The 14,811-nt window shown below is 38.7% G+C and overlaps 1 protein-coding gene across 1 annotated transcript in view; it reads left to right on the top strand.

Annotated features, from left to right (window-relative positions):
• The first annotated feature begins 2,023 nt into the window (after nucleotides 1-2,023).
• Nucleotides 2,024-14,811, top strand: part of wdr11 (WD repeat domain 11) — a 68,728-nt gene continuing 55,940 nt past the window's right edge. Inside the window, exons 1-6 of the mRNA XM_023275156.3 lie at nucleotides 2,024-2,216; nucleotides 3,903-4,014; nucleotides 5,504-5,657; nucleotides 5,895-6,068; nucleotides 6,806-7,007; nucleotides 13,362-13,527. Of these exons, the coding sequence (XP_023130924.1) occupies nucleotides 2,131-2,216; nucleotides 3,903-4,014; nucleotides 5,504-5,657; nucleotides 5,895-6,068; nucleotides 6,806-7,007; nucleotides 13,362-13,527 (894 nt within the window). The 5' untranslated portion in view covers nucleotides 2,024-2,130. The remainder of the gene's footprint in view (nucleotides 2,217-3,902; nucleotides 4,015-5,503; nucleotides 5,658-5,894; nucleotides 6,069-6,805; nucleotides 7,008-13,361; nucleotides 13,528-14,811) is intronic.

Here is a 14,811-nt window from a genome sequence, read left to right as displayed (position 1 = left end):
GCTCAAGCTGTGAGTTCTTCAGTATTCCACATTTCATGTTTTGCTTTTAAACAGAATATCTTCCTTGTGTTATGACTGAGCAGAGAATATTTTATACAGGAATAAATGTATGACATAACTTTGGCAACCGGAGAAGGTCTGAATGTATATGATATATTCTAGGCTTTGAAGATTGTGCAGAGAGTTAATTGTGGTTGTCAGCATGAGTGCATGAGGTTAGACAAAATGTAGAGGATTCAGAGTTAAACAGAAGAACATGTCAGATTTTTGTACGTGTGTCAAAGCTTATAATGAACTGAAAGCAAATTGCACTGGTTGTCAGTCAAACCTGAGTTTAATATCTACGACCAGTAGAAAAAATCATCCAGGATGCAGTTCTTTTTCAGAAGTCACGACTTTGTCTTTTGCACTATGCCAGTTTCTGTTATTGCAAGGAGGATGTGCCAACGAATAAAAAGCGCAAAGTTGTATTAGGTAGTTTATATTTAGACTGCACAGCTGTGGTGTCCAGAAGACATTCAATGTACTCCCTTGTGTGTTGCCAGAAACATTATAAGGGCTTTAGTATTACGTCAGAGTTGCTTCAGAGCCCTTCAGATTAAAATATGATGCCATCCTGTCCCTGCAGGACACTGTTCACATTGAACATGTTATAATGAAGGGCAGTTATTCATTGCCTCATGTCATCAAACATTTCTTAACAAATATTTACCTATTATGTGTTTTCAAATGATGGAATAAGATGGTATTTGAGTCACTAAGTCATTTTGATGATGCAAAACAATAGGTTTGAGATTTCGGCACAACAAACTCTTGAAATTAAGTATTTAATGCAGTATTTGAAAACAAGACAAGTAGTTGGGTTATTTTGGGAATGTATTATATTTTGCATTTAGTTAGTGACATGTGATTCAGACTTCAGAAATCAACTTCTGAGTTGACAGAAGGGGATAAAAATGATTTCTATAGGTGAGTGTTGCCAACTTTTCAAGGCTGCATAATTATAGTGTGGTGGAGCCAGACAGTTGTAATACAGGCAGTCTGGCTGAGACTGCTGGTTGCACTGGAGTGACACAATGCCTTTTTCCTTTAGCCAATTTTACTGCAGTTTGCACCACTTGTTTTTAGAGCCCTTCAAAGTAGAATCTGTCCCTAGAGTCTTTACGGGTCTACAAGACCTTAAAACAGATGCTCAGCTAAGTCATAATCATTTGACTTAGCTTAAGTGTCATTTATTATCACAGTTAAGCTAACAAAAGTATGTTGAAACTGATAATTTATTTACATATAGTGTTATATGCATGTTCATGCTGTCTGTGCACTTTTCATAGAGAGAAAGTCATGACAGAAGTCATTGCACTTCTCATCCAGGTAGCACATCCTCACTGTGACCTGCTCGCTGTTAGCCTTTATAAAATGGACCAGTAGTAGAAGACTAAAGTCCTGTTTAATTTCAGAATCCTGCAGTTTGGAAGAACTAGTTGGTTGTATGTAATTGAATGGGGGGTGTCTGCACTGTTAAAGTGTCCCTGTATGAGAACAGCATCTGTACAGAAGTTATTGTAAAAGAAAGATCTTGATAGCTCTCGATGTAGCTCCAGTTCTATGAGTCTTCATTACTGGCTGAAAGGGGTGGCCAGAATTATACACACACACACGCACGCACGCACGCACGCACGCACGCACGCACGCACGCACGCACACACACACACACACACACACACATATATTCTTTAAATCAAAACCGAGCACCAACTGATTAAGGTCAATAGTGCAAACACCAACAAAAAAAGCAGATAAATATATGACAAAAGATCTAAAAATGTAGTTTTCATTCTGGCTGTAATTCTTTTTTATATATATATATATATATATATATATATATATATATATATATATATATATATATATATATATATATATATACAGATAGATAGATAGATAGATTTTTTTTAAAATTTTGAGATTCCAGTAGGGGAACCGAGTTGCGCTGGGATGTGTTCCTACACGGGTGTAACACCACTTCACTTCCTGTTAAAATTCACAACAGAGCCGATACCCAGAAGCTAATTCGTTGTAGCAGCTTTTGGTCTATAAATGTTGATGTAGCATAAATACTGACTTACAATAATGATTCCTTACACTGTCAACATCAAACTCGCGGCTCGGACGCTGACTGGCACTCTCAATTTGCAGAATAAAACCGCTGTAGATTGGTGAGTACTGCTCCGCTGCCGCTAGCATAGGTTGGTAGCAGGTTAATTCAGTCAAGATGCGCGACTGACAGATGATAAAAACGAGCTGTCCATTGTCTGTCATATGTGTTTCATTCCGTTATTTAGTGTTTTTACCGTTTAGAAATACGCCAATGCTAACTTCTGCTTATAATGTAGATTTTTCTGAGCAAGGTCTCATAAATGTAGGGCATCCTGTGTCATGTGATGGGACATTTTGCTGGGCCTGATGAATTCCTTCAGCCTTCATAGTAATCCAGATGTGACTGCGATGTGATGTAATTTAATTTATGCCTGGTATGCGATCAAACTCGCTTAGAGTGGACAGAAATGCTGTCATCCGAGACGAGGACTGCACTGTAATAAGATTTTATTCCACATCAAGCTGATACCAACTCTTTTGCGAGATATTATAATATTCTGCACGAAAACCTCTCATTTATATTTTGTAAAGATAAACTTGTAGTGTGACTCTTCTTAATATTATTGACCTCATCCAGGTAGACATCATTTAAATCAAATTTGTTTATGATTTTTGTAGAAAATAGTATACTTCTCACTTGCAGCTTTTCTGTATTTGAATTATTCTTCTATTTTATTCTACAGTTATACACTTTTACTTTTTTCTGCTGAGTTGTATCAAGTTGTTGTAGATGAACTCACTGATCTGAAGTTTGGGGGCATAGAAACTCTGTAGCTTTTATTGAAGTTTGACATGAAATCAAGTTCAGATTTTAAAATTTTTTTTTGGTGCAGTCTAGATGTGCTTCAACCACACAAGCATGCAAGTATTGTAAACACACTAAAAGATGATAAGTAAAATGCAGACTCTGAGTGGTACACGGGGAATTGTAATTCAGACTCTGTTTTGAATTTTTCCTGCAATCGGAGAGGGTTGAAAGATTGAGGGAAAATATCTAATTGCAATTTTTCTGACAGATATTGTAAGTTGATTTCCAGTGTAATTTCTAAACTCAAGTTCAGTTCAAGATTCATTGTGTAACAGATTTAAAACGTGATACAGCATCATCACATGAGATACTATCAAAAGCATGACTGACACACTGGAGGATGGCAGGAATTTATAAAAACAATAACACTCTAAGCCTCAGACACACTGAACAGCATTAATTGCAGTCTTGATTCTGTGATTTGCTAATTGTCTTGTTTCAAATTGTGATTTTAATGTAAAATTGCTCTACCCTACACACACATTTTTTTTTTGTGAGTTGTATCGGGCTCTTGCATCAGGAATCATTAAAAGTTTGTAATTACATAAAACAGCTTCAGCTTCTGTTGGAGTTTTAAAGTCTGATGCAGAATTGAGTTTTGATTTTTCTGCTGTCTGGATGTGGCCCAGGAAAATATAGATTCAGATACTGTACGCACACTGAAAAACGATAAGCTAAATATAGATATGGAATATGGGAAATTGTAGTGCAGACACAGTTTTTAAGTAATGCTATATTTATTGGAGAGGGTGTGCAAACCAGTTGAAACTCTAACATTTAAATCCATATTTTGAATTATATGGAATCTTTTGCAAATTATTTCCTTCACTCTGTCCTGGAAATGATTTGCAGTTTTCTCACACTTGCCTCCTCATTCACTTTTCTCTTTATCTGTTACTCTCCTCCTCTCATTCTGTCTGGCTTTCATGCCCTACAGGGGGTGGCAGGGCCTCATAGCTCAGGGTTGTCACTCCAGTATTCTCATAATCGATCCAAAGACAGCCCAGACCATCCAAGTGCTGGAAAGACACAAGGCAAATGTGGTCAAGGTGAGTTTCAGTGGTAAACACTGTTGTTTGTCTGTTCGATTATTTATTTCCTTACTAGGGCTGCAACTAGTGACCGTTTTTCATTTTCAATTTTCCACTGCAATTTCCCAGAGCTCAAAAGTGAAGTGCAGCAATCTAAGACTGAAAGTTTTTTTTTTTTTACTATAACATAAACAGGAAAAGAAAAGCAGGCAATCTCCCATAATGAAAGGCTGTTTTTTCTGTTTGAAAATTGAATGGAACAAGTGTTCAATTACAAAAACTGTTGTTGTTTCAATCAGTCCAGTAAGAGTTGAAGTTCTGCCTCATAGAATGCAAAATTACACTACAAGATATCTCTCTCTGACAGATATCAAAATACAAGGTTTGGATATTTGTTAGTAAGTTAAGCTGTTGTATAAGAAAAAAAACGAAAAACTAACAAGGTCACATAACTCGTAACACAGTAAAGAATATTTTAAGTTGCAGATTTACAATTGACACATTGGTCTGATTGATGTAAAAAGAATACACTGGATGAAGACATTCTTATTTGAAACACAACTTGTTTTTCCCCCTATTTTTCTCAGTCATAAAATATGTTTGCCGAATACCTGATTCTTGAAAACATGAACATAAAAATGCATGTTGCATGCATGTATTTAAAATATGGTTTCTAGGCTTTAAATGTCTGCAGTTCATATATACTTATGTCCTTTCCTGCTTTTGTCCTTTTCAGGTGAAATCCATATTCCTGTTAACAAAGTAATATTTACGTCTTCCAGTATTAATGTTAGCATTGTGTGACCTTGAGCGAAGTTGTTTGTACCTCTCTCTTGCAGACAGATTCAGCTCTGCTTCACTGTGTAAACCAACACAAGCCACATTGATAAATGTTGTTTCTGCACTGACGGAGAGTCCTATTGTGTGTATGTCTGTCTGTGTTTGTGTACGTGTGTGTGTGTGTTTTGTAGAAGGGTAAATAATGGGCAATAAATTCTACAGTGATTATCAGTGCCTCAGCTCAATCCGAGGCTTTCATTCCTCACTCCCAAGCACGCTTTAATCTTGTAAAGCACCGTAGCCACAGCAGCGGGCCATTCCTCACCACCCAGCCTGACACAAGAAAGCTTGCTGAATAAAAAAAAAAAACAGAAGTGGCTGCAGTAAAGAGTATGCCTGTTCAGGAACAAATACATCAGCGTAATCAATTGTTCAAACACCAGCTTGTATATCGTGTCATTTGTTTTTTTAGGTGTAGAATGCACATTGGCTGCATTTCAAGGATGTGTGTTTCATAGTCTGTATCTGATTTTTTTTTTTTTTTTTTACAGTTTTCTCTGTCTCTTTTAAAACACCTTAACAGAAATTTATTATCTTCCATGTCAGAGAAGTGTTGTTACTACCAGCTTCTGTTGTTGACTTTCTGACAAACTTTCTGTTGACAAATACAAAAGTCTTGTCACGTTTCCAGTCTGCAAGTCACTCAGTTAGTGTTTTGTGTTGGTAGGTGAAATGGTCCAGGGAAAATTACTACCACAATTTAAGCTCGCCCTACTGTCTGCGGCTGGCCTCGGGAGATGCCTCGGGGAAGATCGTAGTGTGGGATGTGGTCAGTGGCACTGCCCACTGTGAGATCCAGGAGCACTCCAAGCCTATCCAGGGTAAGAAATCTTCGAGAAGCCAGTCATGTGGACTTGGACTGATTCTTGGTCAGCTCAGTACAGGAATGGGACTTCACCCTGGCAGCCCTGCCACGAAGAAACATTGAGCTGTTGCTATGTTGTTGGCTATTTGTTTTCATTAAGATGGTGTTACTGCCACTTCTGCTGGTGCAAATTGTGCCTCCACTCTCCTCATTCCCACTTTCTCCCCTTTGTCTTGCTGTCTATCTCTGTCAGACTTGGAGTGGTTGTGGAATCAAGATGCATCTCGTGATCTCCTCTTGGCCGTCCACCCTCCCAACTACATCGTTCTGTGGAATGGAGACACAGGCACCAAGCTGTGGAAGAAGAGCTATGCTGAGAACATCCTCTCTTTTTCGTTTGACCCCTTTGACCCCTCCAACATGGCACGTAAGTGAACAAAATCTGGCCTAAAAATCTGATTCAGCTTTAGTTTAGCCCCTAACCATGTTTCCATAATACGATTTTATGTGCATTTTGTTGCATCACAATAGAATTTTATAGAATAAACTTCCTCAGTTTTGTTAAAATGTTTTTATGATTGCTTAAGGTAGTTTTTGGCTTTTCCGAAGAAGAGTCCATGTGAATGAGATGGAAGAGATGGAAACACCTGTTCCAAATCAGTTCTGATGGAGTGAACATTTAACTCACTTGACTGACGACACTATGCAGGCTAGTTTATTCACTCCAAAACAGTCCATGAAAATAAACCTAATTTGCATTTTCTGTTTTTCTGTTTACTTTTGTGTGACATTTAATGGGGTTGCTTTCAATTACCTTGACATTTATATGGGAACACAACTACAGTTTTTTACTTGTCCTTTCACATATACAGATCATGTACTTATACTGTAGCTGTAGCTCCTAAATTTACTGTTCATCAGCTTCGCTGTACTTGAATAGATCTTGTATTGGAAACTCTGTGCCACCTCTAGAGAGGTGCTTGGTATTCTATTATACCGCCATTGAACTGTAACTCTCTGTTTTCCATAGTTAACTTTTTCAGAAAAAAATGCAGCAAACCAGAACAGATATTTCCCCAAGTGACAGATGCAAAGTTGCAAACAGTTTGTCAAGATGTGACAAGCATCTGCGTCCTCAAATAATTTATTTTTGTTTCTCGGCAGTGCTGACCAGTGAAGGAATAGTCTTTATCACAGACTTCTCCCACTCCAAACCACCAGGCAGTGCTGGCAAAAAGGTCTACATTGCCAGCCCTCATGCAAGCCCAGCACACACTAAACCCGCACCTGCTGCTGCTCCAGCCCCAACCGGCGCCAAGAAGGCCCTTAACAAGGTCAAAGTGCTCATCACCAATGAAAAACCCACGTAAGAGCCACTTAATTAAATTTTCCTTCCACAATGGTGTTTTTGAATGTTTTGGTTGTTTTTGCATGGGGCAAATTGAAATCACGCACACAAGGTCTGCTCATTGTGATGATTAGGTCTTTCATCTGCCAAATGTCCTGTTTTGTGTGTTTTCTTCTTTTGCGTCACTGTCGGTAAACCTGACCAATCAAGCTCTGAGCTTGGCAGAATTGTACCTTTTTATAATCCATTTACTGAAAAACAGAATTCTTCTCTTAGTAAATAGATGAAATCCCCAGCATGTTTGTCTTTTGCATTAATGAATGTGTTTATTTCATTTCAACACTGACATTTGACAAATGGCCACCAATTAGTTTTGCCTCCACATCACTCTTAGAAATCTCCCACAACCTGGTCTGCATTTCAGATAGAGTCCCTTTCAGTTGCACTCCAGCAGCTTATCTAAGTATGCTGCTGAAGGTCAAATCTCAGAAGTTTTATTTTATGTCATTTTTTTCGGTTCAGGCTATCTTTAGGTACAAATTTTGTGTATGTGCCTGTTGCCTGTAGTGACTGTGTACTTGTCAGCATGCATTAATTATACTTTGTCCTCTGTTACTGGATGACATATTCAGGCCATACCTGTCAACCCTCCCGATTTTCCCAGGATTCTCTACCATTTTACCCTTCTCTCTTGCTGTCCTGCCACCTAAATAGTCTCCCATAACTCTCCTGTATTTTTAACTTCGAAAATAAATGTGATGTTTACTCCAGTCCCCCCTGGTAAAGCAGGTGGCAGCATGCTGGGCAGCAATATACACTCAGTGCTCGAGTTGTGTGAAGCTCAGAAATTATGCAAAGGCCCCAGCTCCTCCTTATGTAAAAGCAGGTTTCATTGTTTACAACTGTGAAAAGAGGATAAAGTGGAACTGCCCTGCTGGTCACAAAAACAGGAAATAGCACTATGACAATAAATTGTGGCAACAGGAATCAAGTAAACTTGTGTTCACTCCATTCTAAATTTCATTTCAGCAAATAATAACAAGATTGAGTAGATGTGCTATCTTGCAGAGCATCTCTCTAGTCTGTCTATCTTGCAAACTGAGCTCAGCAGTGCATCTCTTGGGTCTGTCTGTGTCTTTGCTTGCCGCCAGTTCCAGGGCTGTGTTCTGTGACTGTGTCTCTGACAAAAGTGAGAGTGAATTGCAATTATTTTTTCGTTTGATAGACAACAAATTGTACAATGTTGCCATGCTGCACATGAACATGCGTTCAAATGTGCATCCATGAAATTAAATTCATGTTTCCCAATTGCAACTGCTGTGAAGATCAGTGTAGACAACACATGGGTGTGATGGCACTCCTCATAGTTACGAAACAAGAAAATAATTACTCATCTCTCATCAAGGTTTAGTTGCATAATGTAAGAAGGAACATAATGAACTGACAACAAAATTCTAGTTACTCTTAGACTGACAGATGGAACAAGCTGTCTAAAAGGAGAGAAGATTGTGAGCACTGGTGAGTCTCGTGTGACTGTGGAAATGGCAAATGCTTTACATAGCTGACAGGTCAGGTAGGAGGGCCACTCAGCAGAACTTTGCTTAGGGACCAAGGGAGTTCAGTCACTGGAACGAGTTACAATGATCCTTGTACTGATATTTTAATGCGAGTGACTGCCCAGTGGTGATTTTAGAATTCACTGTGTTCACCTTTGTCGAAACACATGTAGTATGTGGACTGTGGTAGAGATAGTGGGGTGGCCCCTTAGATAACAAGAAAAGCGCTCAGAAAGCAATACTCCGCCAAGGCTGCTCAGTTGTTGTATGATTTCCGACGGCTGCAATCTTGAAAAATTTGTGGCAGAAATTACGACACTATAGAATGTGTCCATTTAATATAGATGTACCCACAAACAAAATGAGGTTGCGCTGAGCACAGGCACGTGTTATGCATGTGTACGTTATGTACAGATACCATGTCGCGTGTGACCTAAATATGTAGCGGGCGGCGGGAATTGATGGGACTCTGAAACACCCCCACAATTTAATCAGTTGTTCCTTACATCATTTCTGACTGATAAGCCCCGATAAGTCTGCAACGGTGGATTTGTAGTAGGATCCAATCATGTAATTGTCAGCAGGCATCTGACGTAGCGTTCACTTGTTGTCATAGTTACAGTGACAGTGTGCCGCTATTTCGCAATGATACAGGAATCTTTAACAAATCTGTGGATCCAGACTATAAGCCACATCACTGCCAAAATCTAATCTCTTGGTCCTTGTGTAATTTCTGACCTTCCCTGAAAATTTCATCCAAATCCATTTGTCCGTTTTTGAGTAATGTTACTAACAGACAGACAGATAGACAAACAGACAAATGTACATCAATCATCACATAACTCCGCCATTCCTTGGCGGAGTAAAAATGTAGAATTCAGAGAAAAGGATACAGCCTTAGAGCATAATAATACTACTTATCATACCAGTAACAAGCTATGATTAAGAATGGCGTTTAGGTCTTGTCTTCATTTTGTACTTGACTTGCATGAGAGACCTTATTTGTTTGTTCTACTCAGTGTAGAGTCTGGTATACCGCTGACTTTTTCCATCAAAGTTTGTTACTGTCATATCACTGAAAAGGAGAATGGGAGGCATATTTGGTTTTATGTTTCCTGAAATCTCCAAACTGCAAAACTCCTCCAAATTATGCCAACCGGGGGAGTTTTGCAGAGTTTCCCAGACTCCACTTCAAACTGTAGACTGTACTTGTTTTCGTAAGTCCACCTCCACAATGCTAGGTGTCTGGCCTAACCAACAGCAGCAGCCCCACAAGCAGCTTCGGAAGGAATAGAAAGCTGTGCATTTTAGTACAGTTTTCCCCTTATAAGCGATGGGGACTATACAGCCCATCTTGTTTCTGTTGTCTTTGGTCAGAGACTACCAATTTTAAAAATAAATACACCTTTCTGCTACACGGATGGCTTCATTTTGTGACATAACTTTTTCCAGTGGTTACTTTTAGTTTAGATCTGATGCTAATTAAGTTAGGGGTCTGAGAATGAAAGAACATCTGAACACTTGACAGATTTGCTACATTGATTTTTAACACTGAAGTGGTAGTGACTAATTTGTAAAATTTTTTAAGACATTAATTTACAAAAAGTTTCAGCAGATCAGGAAGCAAAGACTTGTTTGATGTTCTGGCAGTTTCCTGCCTGAGTGGTTATGACTGTCAAACAAGCTTATTTATAGCAGCAGCATCCCTGTCTCCCTGTCCACCCCCCCAACCAGCTCTAATAACAAACACTCCATTAATTTTACTTGTCTTTATTCTCACTCTTGCTTTTCTCATCCTGTCTGTTTCAGTCGTTATGTCTTCTATTGCTGTGTGACACTTTCCTCACCTTTCACACCACGTATAATTGCTCCTGAAAATGCTATGTTCCTTTAGTGTGCCTTTATCTGTGTGCTGGTTTTGGGTGTTTATCATGGTCATTGTTACAGTATGTCTCCTCCCTGGCACTGACGGCCATTAGTTGATAGATGGGGGATTTAAATAAGAATCTGTTCTCCCAGACTGTTATCAGAAACTCACTGAATACAGTACTATATCATGCACATTCGTGTCTCATCAGGTAGACATTAATCTAGTTGTTAGCCAGCACAGATTCAGGCTCTTTATCACGATGACAGAAAATTACTTTCCCTTCACACTCAACCATGCTTTTTCCACACACACACACGCACGCACACACACACACACACACGCACGCACACACACACGCACACACACACACAAGCAAACACATCAACAGCCTTTTTAAAAAAAACTGTCAGAATTATTTATGAATTTAATATCACAAAAATCTGGAAGATCAATAAATAATTTACTAAGACACTGCAAGAAGTTGCAGTTGGTAAGATGTGAGTCCTAGCAGATTTCATGACACTTGTGGTTACCATGGTAACACTAAGTTTATTACGATAGGTCCCAGAATTCTGGTAGCAGGAAACACTTTATGAACTGTTAATTTAGTGAAATCAAATAAACTAATGCCGTTTTTTTTTTGTTTGTTTTTTTAGTTTATTTATTTATTTTTAGAAACTTTATACATTTTTCCACTAAATATATAAACAATAACATGAAAACTCACGTGATCCCCACCCTCCCTGGACACCCGAAAAGTATACTAGTTAAAAAATAGACTTTTAAAAAAATCATGCACAAGTAAATAAAAAGCTGTTTTCATAAAGCAGTCGGTCAGATTGTTTGCATCATGCTGTTTTCTAATTTTCATATTAGAAGGAGTCTAATTTCATCACACGGACATTGGTTACCTTGATGATGAGTCGAACGGCCTCTTTCAAGCAGCTCTTCATCTGACTGCTGCCTCCAGGTGCTCCTCAATCAACTGATGAAAAATCTACAAAATTGTCTGTTTTGTTTTGTTTTTACATTCAAGAAAATATTGCTAAGAACAGCTACAAATGCATTGTTCTGTCTGAATAGTGCAGATCCTAAATTTGGGATTTGATTTCAAGAGTAGTGCAAGTAAAAAAAGAATCATAAAAATATCTAAATGTTAAATACAAAGTAAAGAATATAAAACATCCCTATTCCTAAATAGACAGGTGTGACATTAAGAGGACAGGACTCGTGTTCAGGTGTTGAAATGTTTCAAGATATTTCATAAATATGTTCATGAAACATAAGTTCCGCTATCTGAAGTTCAAGAGTTACATGACCATCTAAAGCGGCCAAGGTTGACCACATTTTAAGTTGTAGAAATGTGTTTTTGACTTGGTGTTTTGTAGGAGTTTTAAGTTTTGTTTCATCCCCGCTGACGTCTCCAGCTGCTGCTGGGACTGGCAGTGCAATTGTGCATATATTTGGTTCACGGTTACAAATCCAGGATGAATTTATAATGCATGCACTGCGTTCTGCCAGTATCAAGTTGTGTGAATTTATTCTGTATTGTCTAGATATCAGGGGCCCAAGCTGCATAATGTATAAACACTGCATCCTACTTGAATGTCCTTTGGGTTATTTGCCGTTTATTTCACATAATTACACAATAGACGCTTTAGAGCTCTTCAAAACTTCAGTTCTCTGAAGTATCCTCCTGTACTAGCAGTCACACTGTGCAGAACTTACTCTGTTCTGTATGCTGTTGTATGCATGTGGCAGTGTATGACTATGTGATCCACTGTCTGCTGTAGCATTCATGTCTTATTCACTGCAAAAAGAGAGAGATGAGGAGTGTGTCATGTTTTGGTAATTGGATAGCTGTATATTTTGGGGTTACAGGAGTTGTCTTTTCTTTTTCTGTGTTTTTTTTCTGTTGAGATGTGTTGCTTTCTTTTTTTCCAAGATATGAAAATCTTGTTTCATTGTTTCTTTTCTGATGTTTTGTCTTTTGGTGGCTCATATTTTTTAGCCCCTACCTGTTCCTCACCAGACTTCGGTTAGCTGGTTACAGTGTGATTTAGCTCAGTAACTCCTAAAGGTTCCCCCGCTGATTCTATTTTATCTGTAATGCTTTCCCCAGATAATAATGATCGTTTCTGTGTTATAAAGTTCGTTTCCCATTGTGACCCAGAAGAATGAAGCTTTGGAAATGAGTTATGTCCATAGACCTGTTCATAGATACTGTGAAAATCAGCAGTTGTGACTGCTCTGTTGTCATATGAGAGATCAAACCTGCCTGATGCAATGGAAAGTAGTGTTTGTCACCAATTTCAAAATGCCAGAACGAAGTGGCAGCAAATAACAGAATAGTGGTGCTTTTTAAGTCAACCAGAATAATATAAAGAAAATTGTCTCTAACGCTTCCAGTACCTGCTTAATTCATCAGCCTTCCATCATTAAACAGAATTCACTTTTATGTTCTCCCTCATTTGCCTGTGATGCACAACAACCACAACAGCAATAACTAATTCATTCAGCCTTCTGTATGGGAAGCCATAAATAAATATCAAGTTGATCTTAGAAATGAGACAGTTTTTATTAACTTGTTTTAGAACTTTAAATTGCTGCATCATTTTGGTGTACATAATATTTGCATATTTCATATGCATGTGTTGTTGTTACAACAGTGTCTCATTTTATCTTTGGTTATTTGTCTGCAGAATAGAACTGACTGGCAGTGCATCCTGTTGTGAAGACCTTCATTTCTCATCATTACAAATTACATTTTGCCTGTTTAAACATGTTGTGTGTGCAGTTTGTTTTATAACTGCAAGCATGAAAAACTAATTCAGTAGCCAACTTTCGAAAATTCTAGTTTTTAGCTTATCATTTTCCTACTATCTGCAGGATTTTCCCAGCTAAGAAATTAATGTGACGGTGAAATGACCTCTGTTTTATTACCAGTGCGGAGGCGGTGACGTTGAACGACTGTCTGCAGCTGTCCTACCTGCCATCCAAGAGGAACCACATGCTGCTGCTTTATCCCAGAGAGATTTTAATCCTGGACTTGGAGCTCAGCCAGACCGTGGGTGTGGTGGCCATCGAGCGCTCCGGTGTTCCCTTCATTCAGGTAAGGCACTGTACACATCTGCAGTAAATTCCATCTAATGAGGGGCAATGGTAGAATGTATGTTTGTAAGAATTACATACCTGAAAAGAGTTAACCTATTTTTTGATTGAAATAAAGTTTTAATGAGCCAATTACATACATTTTTCATTATCAAAATTCTGTCAGATCTCAGCCCTTACTCTGGTGGGTTAGAATGTAATGGTGAGATAATTTGCAAAATGTTTGACATCTTTGTTTGTCTCAGGGACGTAATGAAATAATGACTGTGCTGTTTTGCTCTCACATGCTTCCAGCATCACTATCTTTATCTCCTCTCAAATAAACCCAGTGCACAGTTTCTACTCTTATTGCATTACTTCGAAGAGCCTTAGCCAAATCTGTCTTCTTTTTTATGGATGATTCCTCCGAGAAGCCAATTCCCCCTGCCATGAATGATAAAGTTCTCTACTTTTCTTCCTCCTTCTCACTGCTCACCTCGTCAAGGTGTGACGGCAGCATAGCAGGGCCGTGTAGTCCTTAGCTACAGCACAAAAATCCCACCAAGCCTACATGTCGCCTGATTTCTGGTCCTTCTCTATAGTCACAGTCAGAGACAAGGTTGACCTTTAGGTGCCAATTCCCTTCTTTTTGAGTCTGGATTTCTAATTGGAAATTGATGAATGTTGTGGGGGTATTACACAGAGGATTTGTCACAGCTGCAAAGCCAGTAATGGAACAGAAACTCTGTTAATGTCACTCTACACTCTGCTTTCACTCCCTAACACTCTATATCTCTCTGGGAAGGAGTGATCATTGTGATGGCTTGCTATTACACTGAGTTGGTTTTCACTGTTGTGGTTCTTTTGTTTTTGAGCCTTTTGAAAAACTGTCCTTAATTTCATGCCTGAATGTACACATAAAGATAGGTTTACTGTTCCTCATTTTAATGCTGCTCTCAGTTGACATGTTCTGTATGTGTGAAATTGTGTTCTGTTCTATATATTGTCGTACTTTCATAAATCGTACTTTCTTTAGGTTTTCAGTCATGTTCTTTTATGAAATATATCCACAGTTAAACAGCATATTGTGGAGAACAGGTCTTTGTAGTCAAGGAGTAAGTACTAAAGTGACCGGGAGCAGAAGCAGAGGTGTATTACTCAGCCGCCCAGGCTCTGTCCAGCCGCCACCTCCCTTCTCTAAGAGTTATAAAGTGCTTGTCACACAGCCAATTTGCATGACTGATGACACAGCTTTGCAAAGGTCCATGCTGGAGTGTAGAGGCTCCACTGTCAGGTTTAAACAATG

The sequence above is a fragment of the Amphiprion ocellaris genome, chromosome 16, assembly GCF_022539595.1.
Source record: "Amphiprion ocellaris isolate individual 3 ecotype Okinawa chromosome 16, ASM2253959v1, whole genome shotgun sequence".
Taxonomy (NCBI): Eukaryota; Metazoa; Chordata; class Actinopteri; family Pomacentridae; genus Amphiprion; species Amphiprion ocellaris.
The sequence above is the reverse complement of the archived record's forward strand: the minus strand, read 5'-3'. Positions and strand labels throughout refer to the sequence as shown.